The following is a 27,292-nucleotide window of genomic DNA, read 5'->3' on the forward strand; positions in this document are numbered from 1 at the left end:
CTTGGCTTTTAGCACGACCCCGGCCCCAGCCTCTGTTGCTTTCCTTTTGCCCATCTGGTGTTGATGTTGGTGCAGGGTTGAACTATAAGGTGTCAGGTTTAGTAGAGCAGCTTACTGAGGTCACAGAGTTGGCAATAGCAAGTGGGGCTAAGTCCAATGAGGCCTACTTGGGTGATAGATGTCAGGGGGGTGGCCCAGCCCAGCCTCTGTCAGCCGCTGACGGGCGCAGGACGGGCCCGCCCTTGGCCCGGGCTTCGCCCAGGCGCGCCCGCGCAGCGGGTCCGCTGTGTGATATTTAAAGGGCTCCTGCCCCAAAGAAGGAAGTTCCGGCTGTGTGATATTTAAAGGGCTCCTGCCCCAAAGAAGGAAGTTCCGGCGAGTCCCGAGCAGCGGGCGCGCTGTGTGATATTTAAAGGGCTCCTGCCCCGAAGAAGGAAGTTCTGGCGCGTCCCGAGCAGCGGGCGCGCTGTGTGATATTTAAAGGGCTCCTGCCCCAAAGAAGGAAGTTCCGGCACGTCCCGAGCAGCGGGCGTGCTGTGTGATATTTAAAGGGATCCTGCCCCAAAGAAGGAAGTTCCGGCTGTGTGATATTTAAAGGGCTCCTGCCCCAAAGAAGGAAGTTCCGGCGCGTCCCGAGCAGCGGGCGCGCTGTGTGATATTTAAAGGGCTCCTGCCCCAAAGAAGGAAGTTCCGGCGCGTCCCGAGCAGCGGGCGCACTGTGTGATATTTAAAGGGCTCCTGCCCCAAAGAAGGACGTTCCGGCGCGTCCCGAGCAGCGGGCGCGCGTGTGATATTTAAAGGGCTCCTGCCCCAAAGAAGGAAGTTCCGGCTGTGTGATATTTAAAGGGCTCCTGCCCCAAAGAAGGAAGTTCCGGCACGTCCCGAGCAGCGGGCGCGCTGTGTGATATTTAAAGGGCTCCTGCCCCACAGATGTACACTTAATTACGGTAACACAGTGAAAACACCACACAAAAAGATACCATGCCTGTTTATAAAAGTAGAGCTTAATTTAATGAACAAAACAAGACCAAACCAACAAAAATCCAATAAGTAGAAGTAGAGATATGAATTTTTAAAGAATATTTGCAAATGTAGTGCTTAAAAGCATAAAGTGCCAACCAGGGCTATCTGGTCACGCTAGGCAGGTTGAAATCTAAAAAGTCAGGCTCACCACAATAGAGCACAGGTAGAATATGGGGACCATACTTGTCCTGCTGAGAAAGTAGGAGGTGTATCATCATTGAGCCACACAGCTGTTGATATGATGTCCTCGAACAGTGTTGCATCAGCGAACACCTTTGCATTGAAGCTGATGCGCCATCCTCGTTCTCAGCGGTGATGTGTTGTGTCGAGGGAAGATGCATCGCCGACTAGCGCAACGTCAGCGATGCATGGATTTTACAGTTGCAGCACTTTATACCCACTTCCAATGTCCCAGGACTGGATTGTCACCACTTGGCAGGGCAAGGCTTGCAGCAAGCGAAGTCCAGGTGCAGGATGGATTAAAGTCTTTGATGTCCCTGAGACTTCAGAACATGAGGCAAGCCAGCAAGCCCTTGAAGTCAATTTGGTTCTGGGTATTTATAGATGCAGGTCCAGTCCTTCTCACTCCCAGGCAAAGAGGGCAGCAGGCTGCAAAGCAGGCACAGCAAAGCAGGAGTCCAGGAAGGTCCTTCAGAGTGGCAGTCCCTTCAGCAGCACCACAGTCCTTTCTGACAGAAATGTCCTCAGGTCCAGAAGTGTACTGGTTTGGTAGGGTCAGAAGTCTAGTTACTATTGGCACCTTTGAAGTGGGGAGACTTCAGAGAGTGGCCTTTGAAGTGCACAGAGTTCCTGCCCTGGTTCCAGGTACACTACAGGGGGTTTATGCAGCCCTTTGTGTGGGCTCAGGACACAGCCCATTCAGGTGTAAATGTCAGCTCCTCCCTCCCATGCTGCCTAAGATGGGGTATCAGCAGTGCTTAATTTGTAAATAAAACGTTTCGGTGTCCAAAGCTCTCCTCTGAAACAATTGGCTGCTGCAATTAAATGTATGAGCATGGAATACTCAGGCAGCATAATCCTGAAGCCATCTCAGGCCTCTTTAATCCGTTTACAGCTTCCCCCTGCCCCTTTAGCTCACTCTTGCAGCTTCCTGTTTTCTCCATTTGTAACACTTTTTTGATTTTTCTCTTCCTCTGTCTTTTCCATATGTGGCTTTTGCTCGCAGTAAATGCTTGAGGCAGAAAAATATGTGCTGGCCCTCAAAAATAAGTGCTGATGCCTCGCACCAGAAACCACCAGCTCAAATTAAGCCCTGAGTGTCAGCATGTTGATGGTCCATCAGTTATTCCAAAGCTCCTTGGTGTGTGGCTGTCTGGAGAGAATGCACAAGAATCCAGCTATTACCCACCCAGATGTATATTCAGAGACAGGCAGAAGGCACTGGGTGATTTAAATTAAGAAAATGGCAACTTTCTAAAAGTGGCATTTTCAGGATTAAAATGTAAAATCTGACTTCACCCTAAGTTGTTTTTTTAAATTGTGATTCCAGAGATGCTAAACTTGAGGGTCCCATCCCTTTGCAGTTGGAAATTACACTTGTAAAATGTAATAAGTAATTTCAATGTAAAGCTGTGGGAGACATAGGCCTTGCAGTAGTGAAAAAATAATTTAATAGTTTCTAACTACCTGGACATGTAAAACTTAAAAGCACAGGTCCAACGTTTAAAATACACAGCACCCTGCCCTTGTGGCAGTCCATGTCCTACCTTAGAGGTGACTTATATGCATTAAAAAGGAAGGTTTGGGGCTGGCAAGACGGTTAACTTGCCAGATCAACCTGGCTGTTTGAAATTGGGCACAGGCTCTGCAATGACAGGGCTGAGCCATGTTTGAGGGCTATTGCAATGGGTGGCACAATCAGTGTTGCAAGCCCACTAGTAGCTTTTAATTTACAGGCCCTGGGCACAGGTAGTGCACTTTACTATGGACTTAAAAGTCAATTAAATTTGCCAATTGCGGACAAGCCCGTTTTTTTTTTAGGAAAAAAACATGTGTACTTTAGCACTGACAGCAGTGGTAAAATGCCCGGAGTCCTAAAGACAGCAAAAATAAAGTCAGAATAACAGGAGGCCAGAAGGCTAAAAGTCAGTGTAAACCACACCAAGGATAAGGTTTAACACTCTCCTTAAATATTGTTCCTAGACTGCCGAAACGGCATCCTGATATCATTAACAGTGCGGATGTGGCATTAGTATCCCTGAAACAGGGCCATTGTGAGTCCCATATTGGAGAAATGCAATCCAGATGGTAAACTAGTATTGAGAAATGTAATGCATGCAATGGTGGTTTATCCATTTTACACTATAGACCACAAACAAGAGTTAAATCTTCACTTTTACTGAGCTCAGTACTCTGCAGTCAGATTGAATTCACCAAAGGAATAACTTATTATCATTGTTTCAAGATGAAAAGATAGTATAGAAGCGCCGACCGTGACGCCTGGTGGCAGAGGGAGCCAGCGCCAGCACCAGCACCTTCAAGGGCAGGAGCCCTTTAAATTTCAACTAGCGCTCCCGCTTCGTGGGAAGCGCCGACCGTGACGCCTGGGGGCAGAGGGAGCCAGCGCCAGCACCAGCACCTTCAAGGGCAGGAGCCCTTTAAATTTAAACTAGCACTCCCGCTTCGCGGGACACGCCCGGGCCAAGGGCGGGCCAAGCCCGGAGGAGGCTGGGCTGGGCCCCCCCTCTTTCGTCTGCAGCAAAGAGCCTAGCTGTCACCTAAAAGAACTGCACAGTTTAACCTGAGTAGCTTGAACCTACCGCAGACGTGAGGCCAATACACCGCTATAGGTGAGCCGTATTTGCACTTTTTGACATTCCGTATTTGTACTGTTTGACGTTCCAGTCCTCCCAATAAGGCCCCAGTGGGGTGGAAATAGGGTGGGAACAGGGGAAGCAAGTGCCTATAGTAAAAGGCTGTCCAAGGAGCCAAAAAAAAAAAAGGGAAAGAACCACCTGCTGGCTAAAAGAAATCCAAAGAGACAAGATGGGCAGACGGAAGGGGGGGGCACCCTTGGAGAAGGCCGGTAATAATAAGACCTTAGATGGATTTCTCCAAAAAGCGGTTGGAGCATTACAAAAGGAAATTTAAATGGTGGCGCGCCGTTTAACTGCCCCGCCACTGATGGTAGCTAATCGTCTATCTTTATCCCCACTGCAAATTCCAACACAACCCCTTTACCCATCCGATTTACAGCCTGCTCTGCCTATCTCACCTCCAATTACCCAAGAGTCTATTGTGGAGATCCAGGACAATGCTACCCAGCCACCAGAATTGACACAGCCGCCCTTAGACAGGTCCGTACCCAAACCAGAGCATAACATAAAGGGTAAAAGAAAACGAGGTGAGGTAAATTTAAAGAACAAACGGGCCCGCATTTTGAGCTCCCCTAATCATGGCCCCAATCTTAGCGCACTATCTCGGAACAAGGACCACATACTAGCTCAAGCATCTATTGACGATCGTTCAGCAGCTGATTATATAATAGAACATATCAAAGATGAGTTTTCTAAGAGACTACACCCTATAGTAACTCGCCTACAAGCCATTGAAGAGAAACTGGGTGGTTTTATCAAGTCCAAGCAGATGGTCACCCCCCCCCCCCCCCTTTCCGGACTTGCAGCTTCCCTGCCAAAGTCTCCCCTCGAGCCTACCTGGCAATAGCGCCAGTATCCTCCCCCTACCATCGGATATGGATCACAACCCTTCAATGGAGGAGTGGAGGAGTTGTCTCTTCCAACGTTATGAGAACGAAATCCTACAAAGATACTCTTGACCAGAACTATTCATCAACAGATCGGACGTATATGGATGAAGGAACTAACTTGAGAACTTTACATCTACCCCCGGAATCCTGCCCGTACGTTCTTGTTATCACGAGCGTTCCCAAACCTAAAACTAATACTCCTGAATCATTTATAGAACTGAAAAAAAAGGTTATACATTGGTTACATAGTAACGCCCGATTTGCATTCCATATGGCACCCTCAATAATAATGGTGAGGAGGGTGGGTTGGGTGGGCCCACTCAAGAACCCCGGTATGGGGGATTTTATTGTTATCAATTTTGATTCACCCACCCTTGTCCAGCAGCTCTCTTCGAACGTGCGCAAATCCAATCCTCTAGGGGGAGAAGTATCTTTGTGTAGACTTCAGGCTTTCTACCCTCACACACTTACATCAGCTATTAAGGGGGCGTTAATGCCACTTAGAGGTTATACTAGTTCTCAGACGCAGCTTGCCTCCCAGATAGGATGCAGCTCCCTTTCACCCTCTCTTTCTGAAATCGATTGACTAAAAGTTAGTCCTGCGCATGGCCCATCTAAGCCTCAAGGAACTAGAAATTGGGATAAGAATCATCTTGTGCCCAGAACTATTGGAACACAAGGAACAGGAATAGGTAGTCCTGAGGCTGATCAGACTCTTACTGCAGACATCAGAGGCCCAACACTAATCCTTCCACCAGCCCAGACAGAATTCTCCAGGATGGAAAATAGCCTCCCTCCTTCCCTTTGTGGTCAGAGTTGGGAGACCTGTACTTGGGGAGCTAGCAAAGAGGGCGAGGCTCATGAGAGCAACCCAGCCCCGGAATCAATAGGTTCCAAAAACCGTGGGTCTACCCCATCCGTCTGGGCACTTGAAACAACCATGTCAGGCCCTGACCTAAATGGTGCGAGTAGTACTTCGGGTGATAATGTAATGGAAAATCTTACCGAGGCTAGTCTAGCTATGATTGAAAGGGGTATCAAACCCCCCAGGGGTCCCCATTTGCTAGATGGTACCTTACGGCTAAAACTCTCCAAGGTAGAACAGATGGTTTAGACACAGTTCTTAGCTGGAACATCGCAGGTCTGGAGAACAAAATGGGTATTCCTGAATGGGGCAAATTTATAGATGAACACAAAATATGTCTTTTTCAAGAAACGTGGGCAATGGAGCCCAAATATAGAATTGGTTTCAAAAGCTATTGGGTCCCAGCATGTAAGGCGACTTCCGGGAGACCTTCAGGCGGGCTGCTCATATGGCTCAGCAGCTCCCTCAAATGTCTAGTTGAAGCAGTAGATACGGGCTGTCCTGATCTGATGGCTTTAAAAATACCATCTCTTAAGGAGAAATCGCTCCTAATAATTAACATCTACAACAGGAGCTTGGGCAGCAAATACGAGTCAGACGCCTTGACTTTTTTGGATAGTTTCCTCTTCTGTAAAACCTCCTCCCACTTTATTCTTATTGCAGGGGATTTTAATATTACTTTTGAGCCCTACTCGTTGGCCCAGGAACTATATAAAGAAGAGGACGCATATTGGGGTATCCCTCAATTGGTGTCGAGCAAAAGACCGAGAATGAACAGACTGACACACCAAGTCGTGGACATTACACTGGCACATGGTCTTCGGGCCTGTAACAGTCGTTCCCGTTCGGACGTCAATCTTCATCCTACATTCAGGCGTGGAGCCCAGAAGAGCCAGATAGATTATATTTTGCTTGACATTCGGCTGTGGGGTCATATGGCTGACATGAAGATTTTAGAACATGAGGAAAGTGACCATGAGCCACTAATCTTATCAGCTAGGTGTCTATTTCCTCTACTTGAAGCTCCTTGTCTTAAGATCTATGATCAACAGCTTGTACTGACAAATAATAGACGAAATGTCAAATGGGAATCTGTGAACACTGACTTAGGTTCTATGACATCTTTATATAGCCTGTTGGCTGACCAAATGGAGCGCATGTCCCTGCTCTCGGAAGATGGCGAAGGGCTTATAGCAGCCCATACTCATTTATTCAATTCCTTAAAACACATTTTTACCATAGAGATTGCCAGTAAAGCAAAAAAGAAGTGTAACGCAAGGTGGTTTAGTACCGCATGCAGGGAAGCACAGCACAAACTACTGAGAGCTCTAAGAGGGGGGCAGACAGAGCGTATAAGGCAAGCAAGGAAAGACTATAAACAGGAACTTAACAGGGCCCGTAGGAGATGGGATGAGTCTAGATGGGCTTCCCTTCTGGAGTCTGCAAAAGTTAATGATACTTCGAGATTTTGGAAACTGGTTGCCGACGCTAGTGGGGAACCTAACCGTCTCCCTGGTGCCTCAATACTCCCCACAGAGTGGACAGATCACTTTGGCCGATTATATTCAGGGCCCACAGATGTTACTTCCAGGGAACTGAACCATATTATGACCCTGGAGGCCCCTACAATCAAGTTCACCCTGGCAGAAACCAAGGCTGCGATTGTTTCACTGAAATGGGGAAAAGGCCCCTGGCCTTGATAAAATCCCAGGTGACCTGTACAAAACAAGTCCGGATATATGGGCCCCATACCTGAACTTGGTTTCTAATGTAGTTGCCGCAGGAGCGCCTGTCCCGAGCTCCTGGAAGGGAGCGGAGATAGTTCCTATTTTTAAAAAAGGCAGCCCCTCTGACCCTGCCAATTATCGTCCGATTTCCTTGCTTGACAATTTTCAAAAATTTTTGCAAAGCAAATCCTGTTTCATCTCGAATAATGGATTTTAGAAACCAATGCCATCTCTAATTTGCAAGCAGGGTTTAGGCCAGCAGTTATTACCATAGATCAAGTCTTAAGATTTCTAACAATCAAATGGAAAACTGTGGAAATAGGAGGGGGTAACCTGTATGTGGTCTTCATTGACCTTAGAGCCGCATTTGATCCGGTCCCTAGGAACCAGCTATGGCTGACATTTGCTGATATGGGTATCCCCAAAGGTCTTCTGAAACTTATGGTCCGACTACATGAGAACACCTATGCACAAATCAGGAGTGGTAAAGATGGCGATTTAACAGATCCAGTTGCCATTGAAAGAGGAGTCAGACAGGGTTGTGTCCTAGCCCCTACCCTTTTCCTCCTATATATAAACAATTGCATCAACTACCTAGCAAACTGTACCAATGACTCCCCTAAGTTGGCCGGGATTAAAGTGCCATGTCTGCTTTATGCGGATGACACTATCCTGCTGGCCAAAACTTCCATGGGAATTCAAAATTATTTGGTTAATCAGTTTTGTGTATTTTGCAGAGATTACGGGCTGGATATCAATGCTAAGAAAACAAAATGTATGATATATAGCACCTCGAATAAGAAAACAAAAGCAAATATAGTGATGAATTCAGTCCTTTTGGAGAGGGTAATGGAGTACGATTATCTGGGTATCAGATTATCGGATAAGGGCAGTTGGGATGCAGCCATAAGAAAAGGGGCACTTATCTGCCAAAGAGGTGGAGTGCTAGAACGAAAGGCTAACACCATAGTAAGCCCCCCTCTGATCCCTGTTTCCGAAATCTATAAAGTCCAAATCCGTGCTGCTGCTTTGTACGGAGCGAAACTCTGGGGTTCATATAGACAATTGGATACCCTCCAAACCAAAGAAAACTATTTTTTCAGACACATATTTAGGCTTGGGAAGGGCACGCCGATGATTCCCCTAAGATTAGACCTGGGTATAAATAGTATTAAAGACACAGCAAGCTTAAGGCCACTCCTATATTGGGTCCGACTATGGAAAACGGAAGAACTCGAGCCCTTTAGGTCAGCAATCAAAGACCGTATACCACCTTTCCAGGGATGGGAAAAAGTTTGTTGGTTGAGGGAGAGGAAATCAGCTTGGGTTAAGCTGGGCTTCTCCCATTATTGGGAGAATCCAGAGATGATTCCTGCTAACGCTAGATTGTTGATCAAAGAGCGATATTGGGGAAAAATTTACGATGAGTCATTTCATTGCAAAGGGCCAGGGCGGCTGACAGCAGAGTTTCTGCTGGTCAAACACGAACCGCGGCCTGAGAATTTCCTGGATCTCCCCATACCAGCACGTGCCCGAGCCTTATTTCTTCAGCTCAGATACGGAACATTAGCAGTTAATAGCTTTACGTTGGTCGACCAACAGTCCCATGTCCGATAAATGCATAAACTGCCATTTATGTAAAGAAACCCCTGAGCATGTTTTATTTTTCTGCCCCTTGTATAAATGTCCTAGAGGAAAGTGGATTATTCCCTTGTGCAAGGTATTGCTATTGCATGATCGAACTAGTGCCTATAGATTATGCAAATATGATACTTCCACGCTGATAGTAAGCTCAGTTTCCAAATATCTGTCAGCAGCATGGTCAATTCGTAGTAGGACTATTTTAGACCCTAGTCTACTGGCTGAAGAGATGTCCAGCAGCTAGTGGACGAGGATATCAGACGGTTAGGGAACTTAAATACGATTATCGGAGTTGTCTCACCTACGATATTAGATTTTACTCTTGTCTGTGTTTTTTATTGGGTTTTCTCATTTAACTGACTTATAGTATCGCAGTATATAGCATTTTGCAAATGGCAAGAGTTAATTCTCATGAATAATTTATTCAAGAAATGTGTTTAACCCTATGGTACCCTTTTTAATTTTCGGTCTTTAATTATTGTAACCACGAATTATTTTATGAAGTACTACAAATCACTTTTTATGTATAATTTGCATTAGAGCAGTTTTTATAACATCAGAAAAGATTTAGTAAACTATCCGTTTTCCTTTTAAAGGAAAATGGTATCCAATAAGCCAGGAGGTATAAACTAAGGAGCATCATTTAACATTTGGTCTGTTGGACAAGGAGTGTATTAAATTGTATTGGTTTTTTTTTCTCTTTTTTCTCCTTTGTGATGGTTATGATCCATGTTTTATCTTGTATGTATGGTTTGTTTTTATCTTTTTTAATGGCCTAATTTTAGACCGAATAAACTAATATATATATATGTAGTACAGAATTTTAAAAGTGACCAGTAGATTGGTTACTGATTTGATTGTTTACTACGTGAATTGCATTGCAGGGAAAATAAAGGTAAAAAAGACAAGACTCCTCTTGGCAAGGCAAACACTGCTTTTTACTGTCTCTGCAGGAAGAGTAGCTATCTCCATACATGTAAACAGCTGGTCACAATTTGCTGCTTCACAGGCAGCCACTTATATAGCAACATGAACAATGCTTGTTACAAAAGGTCAAGTAATAAGTTACTAAGCAGTTACATGTTTGTTGCAAAACATCACATCACAAGTGTCCCTAAATCTTTAATCTATTTCTTACATATTCTTTATTGCAGTTTGAACAATATTTAACAAACTAGTCACTACTTTTGAATGCATGTGCATTTGTGAGTCTGTTTCATCACTCTGCTCCCAAGGCCTCTCATCAGATTTTGTGTACCCTTGGCTAATTCAATCTCCTGCTCCCATTCTTCAAACTTGTTTTTAATTTACTGGGACAACAGAATACATGCTTGTGTGTTTAAGACTATAAATTCCTTCAAGCTTGCAAACACAGGTTTTGCTTTGACTAAGACCTTGCTGGTGCTGGTCATGCATTTTATTTTCAGGTGAACTCTTCACCTCCCTGGCATCAGCACAAATGTTAGGGGTACGCTGCTTTTTCACCACATATAATTTTGTATTGTTTCTGCCGATGTCTGATGTAGCATAATTTCTTCACATTTAATTTCCTCTCCAACAATTGTCATTTGTTTAACAAATGTATTGCTTTGCAAACTAGTATTTAAATAAATAGCATAAAGGAGTTTTACCATAAAAGCATTAATGATTTAGGAGACAGTGAACCATGACATTATTTGGCCATAAAATGGTTGTGAGTTGAAATCCATAAGTTTGAGGGTGACGGTTCTTATGTTTTTCTTAAGACAACACAGAAGCCTGGAATGCCCTGATTTCCAGAAGGTTATAGAAGACTCACATTTCCCTACTTGCGTGGTATACATATTTTACTGAATGAATTAACACTTGTATTTTACTCATTTATTTGCAATGATGTCATACAAGTGAAAACAATGTAACATAACACAAGTATGTATGATTGAAGTCAAAGTGGTGATGAAAATAATATTATTTGTGCCTCAGGTGATGATTGCACTTTCTTCACATATTGGACATTTGGAGGCAGAGAAACATAAGCTGAAGACCCAGGTCAAGCGTCTGTGTCAGGAAAACCTTTGGTTAAGGGATGAGCTGGCAAGTACACAGCTGAAACTGCAGCAGAGTGAGCAGATGGTGGCGCAGCTAGAGGAAGAGAAGAAACACCTGGAGTTCATGAACCAACTCAAGCAGTACGAACCCAAGGAGGAGCAGGTATTGTATGCTCAAAGGTTTCAAAAGCAGAAACGTTTATAGCTATAGTTTTTGTTCTAGTAATACTGTCTGAGTTTTAAATTGGTTTATTCGTCATCACATCGAGCACCGTATCAACAAAGATTAATTGTGGATATGACACAAGACAACCACTAACCTCATTGAATAAAGAGTTTACTTTGACATGAGGCACAGATGGAGCTAGCCTATTCTCTGTACAGTTGAAAGCCATTTGCATTTAAAGAGGACTGTAAGGACAAAATGCAAATGTAGCAGTCTTTAGACAAGTACGTTCATTGTACGATACTTCACAAGAGGAACTGTCCGAATACTATCATGATAGGGAGATCCGTCTAGAACTTATTAGAATATTATTAGAAATTGAGGGATTTTAATATTGGCTGTTTATTTTCATGTAACGCAACTCATTGTACTTTTAAATCTAATCAGCAGTTGATTAGTGACATAATGAATGCCTATTCACACAGCTTAGCGGACATATATTTCTCCCACAGAGTTTATCAAGGCTACGATGAAATATAAAATAACGGTCCTAAAATTATTTTACATTAAATTCATCAAAGTCAACGTATAGTATAAAAAGTACTTGCTGGGAAATGTGAATGTGAGCCCTGCCAAGCCACATACTAATGATCAGTAATAAATCATCCACTTGTTTTTAAAATAAAGGGGGTTATTACAACTTTGGAGGAGGTGTTAATCCATCCCAAAAGTGACGGTAAAGTGACGGATATACCACCAGCCGTATTACGAGTCCATTATATCTTATGGAACTCGTAATACGGCTGGTGGTATATCCGTCACTTTACCGTCACTTTTGGGACGGATTAACACCTCCTCCAAAGTTGTAATAACCCCCAAAATCTGTTAATACAACCAGATACTAAATATGTTTCTGCAAGTATAACATGCAGTCAGAAAAGTGCTATTTTCACACTATTTGTGTACAAAACTTTATTGTCAAGTCAAATGTTGCTGATAAAGTTACCCCAAACAGATTTGGGAAGTCACATGGATATTTCCATTTTATACTAGGGACTCAGGGGCTGCAGTGATAACAGACATATTCATCTTGCAAGAATGTATTCATTAATGTTAGAAATTGAGTTTCTGGTTGGCTAGGGTATATTGCTAAGCCAGGCAAAACCCACCAATCAATTTAGGGCCAGTAAGTTAAACATCAACTATAACCTTGGCTCGCCCCCTGGTAACTTGGCACAAAGCAGTCAGGCTTATCCCCGGAGGCGATATGTAAAGCGTTTGCGCAACACACTCACACCAGTGACACAATAAATAACAACACAAAAAAGTCTCCACACAGGGTTATATAAAAATGGATTTCTTAAATATTGGAAATATATCATTAGGGCATAATTAACATAAATCATAAGTATTGTGCATATTATGTAAATACTGGGGTAATGCTTGTTGTCCATATCTTTAGAGAACCCAAAACAACATAGATTAGGACATCAATGCATGAAATGCAGCAGTAGGTTGGGAAATTCACATAAATCACAGAATACCATCTTGTCAGCATAGGGGACTCCTATTACACATTATACAGTATGTAGGGCTTCCATGCAGAACACCTGTGCTCCCGCTAGTTACTTTACCGTAACTGCTCCTGCTAGTTACTTTACCATAATTATAGGTTTCCGGAAATGCATGTTTCTTAGTGACACTTGGGGGCCTCCGTTGAGGTTACCCCATAGTGCCACTAACCAACAGAATCGGGGCGTGGCTTCGGGCGTCAAGATGGCGGTCGCACTCTGAGAGTGCTCTGGACCCCTCCGTCATCCGCCCTTAACTACCGCGGTCCAAGGGAGCAAAAAACGCTATACATGGCTCCCCGGCGTCCCGGGGGCCCGTAGAGAGGTCTGCTGGGGCGATCTGGTGGGAAGCCGGCGTCCCGCCTTCACATAGCGGTCCGGCCGATCCTGTGACGAAGTGTTCAAGATGGCGGCCGCGGCGAGATGTGCCCGGCGGAGCTGATACGGGCTTGAGAGCCCCGCCGGAGACGAGTGCTGAAGGTTGGAGAGCGGCAGGATGCCCGGAGAGGGCTGGGGCGTGCTCCGGCGGTGGATCCCGGCCGCTGGAGTGCCGACGAGCCCCCCCGCCTCTCGTCGAGGCGGAAGACGCCGGGTGAGCGGCGCCGCGCCGACGCGCGGAGGCGCGGGTGCGGCCCGAGCAGCTTGCGGGACCGCACTGAGGCCGCGGCAGAGGCCCTTCCCCCGGGGTCCTTCTCCTAGCTGGAATTAGGAGCTGGAGGCACGCTGGGGATCGGGACACGACCGGAGATCCAGGTGGTGCCCCGGGGGGGCAAAGACATAAATCGGAGATCAGGAGGGGCTGGAGGGGAGAAGACAAGCAGTGACATCCCCACCCCCCCATCCCTGCAGCGGCGGGAGAGGGCCTGAGGGCCTGGTTCCGACCTCCCTCGGGCCCGGATCCAAACGGAGCACGAGCTGGACTGCGGCAGAACCTAGACTGCGGGCTGAGCAGTAGAGAACAACACCTTGGGGCATTCGGATACCCTAGTCAGAATCGACTCGAGAGATTGACAGCCCGGTCGTGACGGCACGGGGCCTATGGCGGGGGCAGAGAGGCCTTAAGGTGGAGAAGCCTGGGTCTGGGTCTTGGACGGGTCCCCCCCACCCCGATGGAGAGAGCGAGAAAGGGACCTGAAAAGAAGGTGCCAACGGTGCCAACGCTGGCCGCCCTTGCGTGATCGGACACTGCGAACCCCCATACAGTCCAAGGCACCGGACAACACACCGAATTCTCAGGCTTGAAACCGCATTAAAGAAGGTGTGGCCCACCTGACACCCGCTTCAAGTGCCACGATGGGAAAAGACAAAACGAACAAACAACCTCCGCCCTCCCAACAAAAAATCGACCAGTTCACGACTACGATGGGCCAACGGCGAGGGGGAGAAGTGGCTGGTGGGGGCCCGGCCCCAGACGGGGTGAGTGCCATTCTCCAAGCTATTCAATCATCGCAGATGGCTGTGGAAACGAAAATTGGAGAGGTGCGAGTGGACATGGGCCTCATTAGGCAGGACCTTAGGAATGCAGTAACTCGAATTACGGAGGTGGAAACCAGAGTTTCCCAAACCGAAAGTGATTTGTCTGACCTCAAAACCAAAGTAGCCCAACTACAATCCCGAACAGGCGAGCTTCACCGCCGCGCAGAAGATGCAGAAAACCGGGCCAGACGCAACAACCTACGCTTCATAGGTTTCCCGGAGGGCATAGAGGATGACAAGGCCGTCGAATTCCTGGAGAGGTGGATTAAATCTTGGATGCCGGACCAATCCCTCTCGCCCCTGTTTGCAATTGAAAGAGCCCACAGGGCGCTCGCGCCTCGCCCACCCCCGGGCGGCCCGAAGCGCCCGATGATCGCACGATTCCTTAACTTTAAGGACAGAGACAATATCCTCAGGGAGGCGAGGCGGCAAGATGGTACGCAGTGGGAAAACCACAAAATCCTAATTTTCCCGGACTACACCAGAGAAGTCCAAACCCGCCGTAGGTCGTACGAACATGTTAAGCAAAAACTTAGGGCAATGCAACTCTCGTACATGCTCCTTTTCCCCGCACGCCTCAAAGTCCTCATGGCTGGGAAAGCTTATTTTTTTGAATCTCCTGAGGAGGCTTGGGACTGGCTGACAGAGGAGGGCATCGGAGCCCGAAAGGGTCCCCCCATAACCACTGGAAGAACCCCACATGTCGAGCCCTCGCCGTCGGGGGGGCCCCGGAGGAGCCGGCGACGCACCAGATCCCGGAGAGGCAGACAGAAAGACTCGATCGCTCCGGCAGAGGATGGAACAGCCCGGGACCCCAATCCTCATACCGAGACTAGCACTGAGGCTCTTCCGATGCCTCGGACACCGTCCCAGCCCGCCGAGGACGGGCGATTGAGTCAGTCTCCGGTACTCGGTTGACGGGATATGTGAGGCCCCTGCGCGAGACGTGGGGGGATTCGGGCTACGTTTGATCCACTCAGGCGACCCCTGGCGAGACTAACATTGATAGCACCGAAGACTTCCTAGAGTATGGTGTTGAACGCTTGATTTGTGACTGCTAATTGCAATTGATCCGAAGGAAAGGAGGGGTCCATCACTCCACTCCAACGACAGCTCCACTGGCTGTCTGGTTTTGGTTGGGTACATGGGCGACAGATGCTTCTGGGGGGGGAGTATGGGGAGGGGGGGAGTTCAGGGGGGAGGGGAAGTTTAAGTTAGGTTTAAGAGGCGACAAGTTAGTTAGCCTGGTTTGTAAATTTAGAATTTCGCTGTCACGTTCGAAATGGTCATCCCAGGGCCTGCACCCACACATCCAAACATGCCCAACATCGGCACACCTCACGCTTGGTCCTCAGTAACCCAGGTCCTCTCCTGGAATGTAAATGGCCTATTAGACAAGATCAAAAGATCGGCAGTATTTAATACCCTCCGCAGGTATTCCCCCTCAGTGGTTCTCCTGCAGAAGACCCATCTTCTTGGGTCCAGATGCCCTATGCTTGCGAGGGGAGGATACGATAGGGTATACCATGCAGGATTTTCCAGAGGCTCTAGAGGAGTGGCTATTCTGCTCCATCGATCTCTGCCCATGGTGATCACTTCCACGCAATCTGACTCACAAGGTAGATTCATGGTAGTCACAGGGACTCTTCACGGACAACCGCTAAACTTGGTATGCGTATATGCACCCCCGGCAAATCTTGACTCCTTCCTACTTTCGCTCCACCGAGTAACCTCAGGATTACCCCAAGGAACCACCCTACTGGGCGGCAACTTCAACGCGGTCCTTGACCCAAAGCTGGACATCTCTGGGGAAACTACCATAAATAGATCCAAGCGGGCCTCAGCCCTAAGTAATTGGGCGGATAGCCTCGGCCTGTGTGAAGTATGGCGCACCTGGCATCCCAGAGAACGCCACTACACACATACTTCGGCAGTCCAGAATAGACCTGGTGTTCATGCCCGCCCTAGATTTCTTAAACGTCGCAGGGGCAGAGATTCTTCCACGGGGGGTCTCCGACCATGCACCAATACGAATCCGACTGGGCAGAGCAGACCTTACCAGACGGCCTATGTGGCGCTTAAATGCGTGGCACTTACAAGATAAAGAGTATACCCAAGATATCAGGTCGCACCTCGGCCAGTATTTCGAATTAAATGAGGGCTCGGTTCGGTCCCCGGGAATGCTATGGGCTGCCTGCAAGGCCACTATTAGAGGTCACGCCAGAAGCATTCTTCGGTCCCGTGAACGGGATCAAAACTCACAGATCACCGAGCTAGAGAACAAGGCCCGGAGACTCGAATGCCAACATGTAAACTTGGCATCTGCCTCGACTATGAGGAAACTGACCAGGGTAAGAGAGGATATCAAACATATAATGCTAGAATCGGCCAAGCACATGTGGAGAGCCTCAGCAGCCCGAATCTATGTATGGGGGGATAAGAACGGGAAGCTACTGCATTGGCTGGCCACCCGCCCCATGGCTAACAGAATTATACCGGAGATCTTAGATGACTCGGGCACCCTTGTCAAAACAGCAGTGGAAATCGCACATAGCTTTGCCTCCTACTACGCCCGTCTATACGCCGGACACCCACGCCCTGCTGTTGAGAGAGAGTCCCCCCTACTAAATGAGATTACCCTTCCCGGGGTATCCCCAGAGGCGAGAGACAGACTGGACGAGGCCACTGGTCTTGTAGAGATCTGCAGCGCAATATCGGGCCTGGCATCAGGCAAAACACCAGGCCCCGACGGCTTTCCAGCGGAATTTTACAGTAAATGTAGTGATATTCTGGGCCCCCACCTGCTCAACATGTACGAAGAAGCGGAGAATCAAGGCCGCTTCCCAACAGAGATTGATCAAGCCACTATTGTGGTGATCCCCAAAACCCAACCCCCATCACGACACTGTTCGGCGTACCGGCCTATCTCGCTCCTAAATGTGGAAGTCAAGGTGCTTTCTTCGATCCTTGCTTCCAGACTGAAGGAGGTAATGCCCACGCTGGTGCATCCTGATCAGTGTGGTTTTATGCCCACTCGTAGCACAAGGCACTGCATCAGACGACTACACCTTGCTTTGGCACACCGCGAGGCGCTATCGCATACACAATTGGCACTGCTTTTACTCGACTTTGAAAAGGCATTTGATACGGTAGATTGGTCCTACCTCGAACAGGTCCTATATAAAAATGGGCTTGGACCTAAATTCCGGGGATTGGTGAAACTCCTATACTCTAACCCGACTGCCCGTATCAGGGTGAATGGAGTGGTCTCCGATCCAATCCCTATTGGCCGTGGGACTCGGCAGGGATGCCCGTTATCTCCCCTGCTCTTCGCACTAGTAGTAGAGCCACTGGCGATATTACTGAGAAGCGATCCACTGATCGAGGGCTGGCGCTGGCCCTCTGGTTCGGAGGACAGAGTGGCCTTGTACGCGGACGATGTGCTCCTGTACATCTCCAACCCATCCAAAAGCGGCCCACGCGTTCTAGAGATCCTTAGACTTTTCGCGGAAGCTTCAGGACTGACCCTGAACCCAGCCAAATCTTTGCTGATTCCCCTTCATCGCGCGCGCGACTGTATAGATTGGCAACGAAATATCCCTGTACGGAAAAACAGCTTCAAATACCTCGGGATACACATCTCACTTCTCCCCGAGCTAGCGTGGGAACTCAATGTCACGCCGCTTACAAAGAAAATCAAAACCGACCTTCTGCGCTGGAAGGCCCTCCCCCTGAATCTACTTGGTAGAATAGCGCTGTACAAGATGATGATCCTCCCCAGGCTCGTATACCTCCTACAAAATTTCCCACTCCCCATCCCCGTGAGATGGTTCAAGGAGATGGACTCTTTAGCACGCCAATTCATATGGAGTAGCTCACGTACAAGATTGTCGCTAAGAACCTGTCAGAGGGATGTATATGAGGGTGGACTGGACATGTCGAAAATTCAATACTATTATCTAGCGATGCACACACTTGTAATCAATGACTGGATGGGAGGTGGATGGACAGACCCCGCATACCAACTAGAATTACAGACAATGGGCTACCCACGGATCCTTGACACACTCTACGGGAGCCCGATACCCCGAGGGGCCCCAGATGTGACCAAAGTGGTACTTCTGGGATGGCGTACTGCCCAGAAAGTGACGGGGTGGTGGGGACGTCTAACCCAACAAACCCCGCTTTGGCATGGAAAGCAGCTGATACATGTGGCAGGTCTGGAGGGCTTTCAAAAATGGGACACCATAGGGATCTCCACACTGGGAGATATTTGGAGAGGGTCACACATACGATCTTTTCAAGACCTCCAGAAACAATATTCCTTAAACAAGACACAATTCCATCGATATCTCCAGTTACGCCACGCTCTACTAGTTCACCTACAGACAGGAGACACCATACCTGAACATAGCCCCATGGAAGCCAAGGCACTGATGGGAGACCTGGGAAGGGGAGGGGTTTCTCAGATTTATCGCACCTTAATCACCGCCGCTGGGGGACCCCTGAGAGAGCTTCGCCAGAGGTGGGAGAGTTGGGTGGGACCCATGGAGGAAGCGGACTGGACAGAAGCACTAATGGCCCCACGCTCCCTAACAATGGCTACACGCTTCCGGTTAATACAATCCTATTTCCTACATGCTGCATACCTCACACCCGCCATGTTACATAAAGCAGGCCTCCGCCCCACAGCGGAATGCCCCCGCTGCAGGTATCATACAGCCGATTTCTACCACATGGTATGGGCATGTCCGACTATAACGGCCTATTGGGAAAAGGTGGTGCAGGAGACATCCCGGGTCCTACAGGAGGAGGTAAAGAGGTCACCACTGCCCCTCCTTCTGGGGGTCATGGGAGATACAGAGCTACGAAGAGCAGATCGGTCCTTCTTAGGGGTGGCATATCTAGTGGCCAAAAGGGATATAATGGCAGATTGGAAGGCCAGGGTGGCTCCGCCATTGGCTAAGTGGAGACGGGGTGTGGATTGGTGTGCGCAGCGAGAGAAACTAGTGTACGAGGCCAGAGGCTGTTTACACGAACACAAGAAGATATGGGGGAAGTGGGAGGACGTAGCAGGCCTTTAAGCGTTGATGGTGAGCAATATTTAGTAATAAAATGTGGCAGGGACCGAGGATTTGACCATTATTGTTTGATGCCCGTTGGCATCATGTTGTACTGTAAGCACAATTGTTTTATGGAAAATTAATAAATTCTCTTTATCAAAAAAAACCAACAGAATCAGCGCCCCCCCAAAGGTATGTGCCAGCACGGGGGGCCTCTGTAGGGACTGGTGGGGCAGCCTTGCTGGGTCTCACCGAATGCAAAGTGTTTCAACAGCAACAGCCTGCAAGCCTGCCAGCAGCTGTTTAGCCTCTGGGACCTTGAAGATTATTCTGGCTTAATGCAGGCAGGAGAGACTTTCTTCACTCCCTCCTGACGGTGACAGAAACACACAGCCCCTGCTAGTTTACGTGGGACGGCGTTGTCAACACGGTACCTTTTTGGGGGGTCTGCACCTGCGCTGTTACTCTCCAGTGTCTCTGAGCCAGCCACCTAGGAACAATCTCCTTTGTTTGGGGTAGCTCCTTCCTGGGTCTCGGGTGCTGGCGTGCCCTGTAGGACTGCTCTCCCCAGTGAGGCAGGGGCATCAGCAGAACGATTCCCTCTTGGCAGGTGAGCCCTGCCTGGTTGGGCCCTGCCCTCCGCTTATGCCCTCAGAGTCTCCCAACTTGCTAGGCAACCTTCCAGCCCTGTGGGGTTGGTGGTTCCTCTGTCGCGACAGCGCTTCTTTTGGCTCACAGAACACAGCTCTGGGGGATTAGCAGCTGCGCTTCACCCACACACAAAAAATACAGAAAGAGCGCTCTCAAGCAAATGCGGTGCTGGGGGAGTAGCAGGCACTCCACATGACCTCACTTTGCACTATGAGTGCAGGAGCCAGAGGCCACAACCAAGGCTCTCCATGCGTTGGGCCCTTGGGAGTAAACTTAGAGGGGGGAAATAAAGGCAGGCAGCAGTAGGCAGGTAGACCAGCACAGCCAGTGATGGTGATCTTTCCTAGGTGCCCCTGAAGTGTCCATGCAGAACTGAGTCAGGGCACAGCTGACAGCAGGGCGACAAGCAGAAGAGCAATCCAGTGAGTCCTTCATGTCACCCAGCAGCAGCAGGGCTCCAACAGAAGAGCAGTACAGATGAGTCCTTTGTGCTGCAGTCCTTCTGACAGAGGTTTAGTCACAGTTCCAAAACTCTAAATGATGGGGTCACAGCCCCTGTACTTATACTTACAAATATCTTTATACAAGGGGTGCCTTCAAAGGAACCCTTTCAAGTGTGACAAAACCCCTTTAGACTTAGCCCTGGCTCCAGACATCATTAGGGGGTAATTCAGCCCATTGTGTGAGGCAGGGACACAACCTCTTGCTATGTAAGGTGTGAAGCCCCTTCCTCTCCCCAGCCCAGGAAGACTATCTGCATGCAGATGGATGCAGATGCCTCTTCTGTCACACCCAGCTGATCCTGTGTTGTGGCTGTATGCACCAAGTGTAAGTGATACTCTGCCCTTGACATGGGTTGTAGTCAGGCTGCAAAACACTAGAGTTATAAGCACATAGAAATGCCCACTTTCTAAAAGTGGCATTTATAAAATAGTAATATGAAATCCAACTACACCAGTTAGCAGGTTTCTCACTGCCATTTCAAACATACCAAACATGCCCACGCTACCCCTCACAGATCAGAAATTACCACTTACACATATATAAGGGAATCCCCAATGCTAACCTAGGAGAGGACCAGCCCTCACAGTAGTGAAAAACAAAATAGGCTGTTTGTCACTAATAGGACATTCAAAAACATAAAAGTACATGTCCTACCTTTTCCATACAAAGCACTGTGCCTATAGGGCTATCTTGGGTCTACCTTAAGGGTGACTTAGTTGTAGTAACAAGGGAGTTTAGGCCTTGCCAAGTAGTTTGACTTGCCAAATCAATATGGCACTATACTGTTCCTGCAGGCACTCCAGTGGCAGATCTGAGACAAGTTTGAAAGGCTACTTCTGTAGGTGGCGCAATCACTGCTGCAGGCCCACTGAAAGCATTTATTTAACAGGCCCTGGGAATACGGTATGTCACTTTACAAGGGACTTGCTGGTACATTAAATAAGCCAAACAGTTGTAAGTTAATTACACCAAGTTTTGTGTGAGAGAGCACATGCATTATAGCACTGATTAGCAATGTTTAAGTGCCCAGAATCCTAAAACCAACAAAAAGGGTGTCAGAAAAATAGGAGAAGGGCAAAATGTTTGGGGATAACCCTGTAGAGAGGGCCATTTTCAACAATTAATATAGGCAAAATACTGCAAAGTTCGTTATTCTCAGTGAGTTTGGCTGTTGTAATCTTTGCGAACGGGTCATGACCAAAATACGTGCGATTAGGTACGTGTAAATGTTCCAGGCATGGTTACATTCATCATGCCTCTGTTAAAAAGAATGCTTTCAACGAGCCTAACATTTCATACATGAAAGTACTTTATTCACCAGATGTACAAGGTTTATTAATTCCAGTATTGGAACTTTCATAGATTCACATGCTTGAATCATTCCCTGTCGTCGAGATGGGAGTCCCCGATGTAATACAAAAATCATACTCAATTGCATCTAAAGCTCAGAGGCACTAGGCCTCTTAATTTAGTAACATCTTATAGTCATTTTATAAAAAAGGACCAAACTTAAGAGACAACCAATCAGCTCTCACCACCCTCTAGAACCCTCCTGTGAGGAGCTGATTTCTCCCAGATTTTCTACTGCACGTTGTGCTAAGGACTCTCCTCTGAGATCTGCTCATTTTTTTCTCTCAGAAATCCTTTCTGAGTGGATTTGGATATTTTCTCTCTTCACGAATAATTCAAGGTGGTTCAAACTGGCTACCATGTCAGAGACACCTAAAAAGGGCTTTTTAGAGCCTTTGCTACCTGCATGAAGAAAAGGCTGCATGTTGATGATCAGCATAAGGACTGTATATGTTGTCTCTATCCTAGCCATAAACCTAGAGACTGCAAGGTATGTAGAACATTTTGTACTAAGACTCTTAAGGACAGAGAGGGTTGTCTTCTCATCTGGCTACAAACGTTGAAATCCAGTAACAATCCTGTCTCTGATGAGGACAGTGCCTATTCTTCTGTTTCTGTGGTGAAAACGCCTGTCAAACGACAATCTGAAGTTTCTTCAGAAGAAAGACCATGGAAAGTTGTAAAAAAATCCTCTGAGGCATCCTCAAAAACTGGCAGCCCTTCAAGGATGAAGACTACAGCTTCAGACTTAAAGTCCAAATAGAAGCCTGTTTCTGAGCCATCGACACCAACATTCAAGGTAAAGAAAACCTTCAAAAAAACAACTTCTGCGCCGTCGACAGGATCATCATCGACGGCTCAAGTCCTGACGACGACTTCCACCGTCGCCACACTGTCTGTCTCTATGGCGAGATCCGGCTCTTCTTCGACAATATGCTCATCCTTGTCGCCGGCATGTGATGTAGCTTCACCATCAGCTTTGATACCGTCGACGCTCTCACAGACGACCCCGCCGGCTACGGCCTGGTCAACACTGTTTCCACTGTCGACGGCCTTGTCGACGCTGCTTCCACCGACAACGGCTTCGTCGACAGAGCAAAACCGTCAACGGCATCGTTGACGACACTCGAACCGTCAACTACGTCTCTACCATAGACGTTTCCACCGTTAATGACAATTGATACGCCGATGCTCCCGTCGACGATACCACCATCGACGCCACCACATTCGACGGCACATCTCTCGTCAACGATGAAGACTACAGTACAGGTTCAGAGGCCATGTTCCTTGCCTCTGTTTTCCTCAGGGGACCAGGATGCTCACAGGAGGGCGAAAAGGTATCACCTAGCGCCCTCAGTTACGTCTCCTAGCAAGGTTTCCAGCCTTTTACCCTCACATCTCTTAGATGAAGATGATTCGGATGAGGAGGGTATTTTTGGAGTGGCCAACAGCCCTTCCCAGTTAAGGGTTAAGTGCCAAGAATACTCGAATAATGATGATGCTTCATACTATACTCAAGGCTATTATGAGCAGCCGGCGCCGGTCGGTCTTCCCCCTGGGCTTGTTTCTGACTTACAAGCAATGTTTCCGGACTATCAGGAACATTTTCCAGCTAAGCCTTCATCGGTGCAACAGCCGATACTTCCGCCTCCGCAGGCAACTCCTCACTTGCAGCAGACGCAACATACACCTCAGCCAAAGTCACAGCAGTCTGTTCTTTCCACACCAAGACAACAGGTATCCTCCGATAAGGATGCGGAGGAAGGTGAGATGCAACCTAATAATGATGAGTGGGAGGATTACATTGTACCGGCTCCTGCTTCTCCTACAGCGCCCATGGTTGAGTCCCCACCTAAAGATATAGGTGGCTTCCATAACCTGCTTGAGCGTGTCGCCACGCTGTTCGATCTTCCAATGCCCGCAACTCAGCAGGATTGCTTCCTATATGACTTTAAAGAGCCCCACATGAAAATTGTCAGAGCTATACCCATAATAGAACATGTTTGGAGTCAGGGCCTGAAAATTATGCAGGATCCAGCAACAGTCCCTGCGGTTCTGCCGAGACTAGTTAAGAAATATAAACCCACGGAGGATGCTCCAGCTTGCCTCTCAGGACACCTGAAGCCGGACTCCGTAAGATCGCAAGCCGCCCAACGTCGCTCCAGGAACCCCTCTATGCCATTGACATCACCGCCAGATAAAGAAGGGAGGCGCTCAGGTAACATCGGCAATAGTTTCTCCTCCATGTCCGCTATTGTGGTAAGGGCGGCCAACTCCCTTGCTCAGCTAGGCAGATATGATCGACAGCTCTGGTGGGATGTATCCCATTCATTGGAAGAGCTTTCAGACACCTCCAAGACAGAAGCTAGGAAAGTTCTGGTAGAGGGCCAGCGATCTTCAGCTGAGATCATCGATTGTGCACTGATATAGCGGCAATGGGCTACAGATTGCTCGCGGGTCTAGCTGTGTTGAGGCGTCAAGGTTGGCTCACACCCATTAACTTTCGTCCCGAAGTGCAGACTAAAATACTAGATCTTCCATACGATGGAGAAGCTCTATTTGGCAAGCACGTTGACGACGCCCTTCAAGCCATCAAGTCGGATATGGAAACGGCAAAATCCTTAGGCACTCTGCAATACAGAAAAGTGCCCTTTTGTGGTGCTAGGGGCAGAGGTCAACCTTCCTTTCGTGGGGGATACCAACAATATAGGTACCCATCCTAATTCTCCACGTTTCAGCTTTCTAGGACACAATACCAACTGAGGCAACCACCTCCCGCAGCATATCCCAGGGCAAGAGCAAACAGGGGCGTCAACCTAAAGAATCAGCACGTAGACAAAGACTGTCTAACAACACGTCCTATATATTCTCCTCCTACAATTTATCACGGAATTCTAAAACATAATATTCAACGCTGGCATCAAATAACCAAAGACAAGTGGGTGCTGGATGTCATCCGCTTCGGACACCTGTTGGAATTCACCCAGATCCCCCCTTCAATGCCTCCATCCCAGATTCATCAAAAACACCTTTGTCTACTCCGCTTGGAGGTAATAACTATGCTGAAGAAAGGGGCTATAGAGTCTCTTCTGCATTCCCAGAGGGGAAAGAGTTTTTAGTCCCGCTTCTTTCTCATCCGAAAAAAGTCTTTCCTATGGAGGCCAATCCTGGTCTTACGAGAGCTAAACAAGTACCTCAGAAGCAAACATTTTGAATGGTCACCCTACAAGACGTCCTCCAGCTTCTGAACAGAGCAGACTACATGGACTCTCTGGACCTTCAGGACGCCTTCTTTCACATTTCCATTCATCCGCTCCACAGAAAGTACCTAAGGATTGTGGTCAACGGCAAACATTTCCAGTTCAAGGTCCTTCCCTTTGGCCTGCGTTCAGCACCACGAATCTTCACCAAATGTCTAGCGCCAGTGGCAGCCTACCTAAGGAGAAACAAACACCAGGTTTTTCCCTACCTCGACGACTGGTTGGTAAAAGCTCCCGATGTCCAATCCGCAGAAAACTCAGTCAAGGCTACTCTGCGCCTTTTCATGGAATTAGGCCTTACACTCAACAAAGAATTTTTTTTCCTACAGCCACCCACTCGATTAGCCTTCCTAGGGACTATCTTAGACACTCAACAAGCCAAAGCCTATCCAGCACCAGACAGACAAATAAGGCTAATACAGCTGGGAAGGCGCGTCTAAAGAAAAATGTGTCTTTTAGTTCGGCGGTACAAGTCCTTGCTGGGCATGATGTCGTCATGTATAAGCCTCATTCCATTCTGCCGCCTACGAATGCGCCCAATTCAGGAAGAACTGGACAGGCAATGGATGCAAGCACGAGGATCCTTCGAGGATACCATCCTCGTAATACTGCACATTGTCTATTCTCTGGATTGGTGGACGAATCCCGAGAACATTTCCAAAGGACTCAGCTTCTTGGCACGAGTTCCTCCAATGATTGTAACTACAGATGCATCATTCACAGGATGGGGCGCATGTTTGCAGGACCTTCGGGTGGATGGCAAGTGGCCACCCTCTCGCTGTTTGTTCCACATAAATCTTCTCGAGCTGAGAGCGGTCTATTATGCCTTGCAAGCCTTCCTTCCAAGGATAAGAGGGTCAGAAGTGCTCATCAGGACAGACAGTACCACCACAATGCACTACTTAAACAAGCAGGGAGGAACAGGTTCTCACATACTCTCTCGAGTAGCACAAACCATCTGGAAATGGTGCATTCACCACTCAGTCCACTTAACTGCGGAGCATGTCCCAGGCCTACAGAATACCATCGCAGATTCTCTAAGCAGATTGCCGACATCCTCCCACGAGTGGGAATTAGACCAGAGAACGCTAGATCGAATATTCAACTAGTGAGGAAAACCGAATCTGGACTTATTTGCATCCTCCCGGAATGCCAAATGCCAACATTATGCAAGTTGGCATCACCAACAGGGATTATGGGGGGATGCATTTTCGATTGCATGGTCAGGGATCTATGCGTACGCTCTTCCTCCGATTCCTCTCCTCGCAAGGGTGATCAGGAAGATGAAGTCTAAACCCTGCCAGCTGATCCTCATAGCTCCAGCATGGCCTCGTCAACTGTGGCACACGGAGTTGCTTCTCCTGTCGGCCTCTCCACCCATCCATCTCAGACCAATCCCGGAGCTGCGTACCATCATTCGGGGGCAAGTGAGGCACCCGAACCCCAAGTCTCTCAGTTTGCACGCATGGCTCCTGAGTATAATGAATTCGGCCATCTAGATCTACCGTCTGAGTGCAGAGAAGTGCTAGCTAATGCACATGCAGCTAGCACCAACAAATCTAACAGACTAAAAGGGAAACGATTTTGTGTATGGTGCCAAAGCCACAAAATATGCACCCTCTCTCCTCCGCACCGGAGGCAGTGTTGCCATATTTCTTATAGCTGGCACGTTCCGGTCTAGCCCATTCCTCAATCAGAGTCCATTTAGCTGCCATCTCCAGATACAGAAGAGAACCAGGCAAACCATCCTTATGCTCTCTCAGATTGGTAAAGAAATTTCTGAAAGGTCTCTTCAGATCTTTTCCTCCAGTAAAGCCTCCGCCGCCGGCATGGCAACTTAACATCGTCCTTGGCCAGCTTATGAAGGAGACTTTTGAGCCTGTTCACAGGGCGGACATCAAGTACCTCACTTGGAAAGTGGCTCTCATTCTCGCTCTTACTTCATCGCGCAGAGTTAGTGAAATTCAAACTTTCACTATACAAGAACCTTTTCTGCAGTACAGACAGGATAGAGTCATCCTGCGCACCAATCATAAATTTGTTCCTAAAGTGCTTTCGGAGTTCCATATCACCGAGCCGGTGGTGCTTAAAACTTTCTTCCCGAACCCGCAAACTGCTGTGGAAAGAACTCTCCATTCACTCGACGATAAAAGATGCATAAAATTCTATCTGGACAGAACAAAATCGTTCAGACAGTCCACTCAGTTATTTGTAGTGTTCAGTGCCGCTAGAAAAGGTCAC

At 47.8% G+C, this 27,292-nt stretch overlaps 1 protein-coding gene across 5 annotated transcripts in view; it reads left to right on the forward strand.

Moving 5' to 3' along the window:
• Positions 1-27,292, forward strand: part of KLC3 (kinesin light chain 3) — an 819,248-nt gene that overhangs the window by 243,667 nt on the left and 548,289 nt on the right. For all 5 annotated transcript variants that reach the window (XM_069207761.1, XM_069207764.1, XM_069207763.1 and 2 more), the window contains exon 3: positions 10,946-11,173. In XM_069207761.1, coding sequence (XP_069063862.1) covers positions 10,946-11,173 — 228 coding nt within the window. The remainder of the gene's footprint in view (positions 1-10,945; positions 11,174-27,292) is intronic.

The sequence above is a fragment of the Pleurodeles waltl genome, chromosome 9, assembly GCF_031143425.1.
Source record: "Pleurodeles waltl isolate 20211129_DDA chromosome 9, aPleWal1.hap1.20221129, whole genome shotgun sequence".
Classification (NCBI taxonomy): Eukaryota; Metazoa; Chordata; class Amphibia; order Caudata; family Salamandridae; genus Pleurodeles; species Pleurodeles waltl.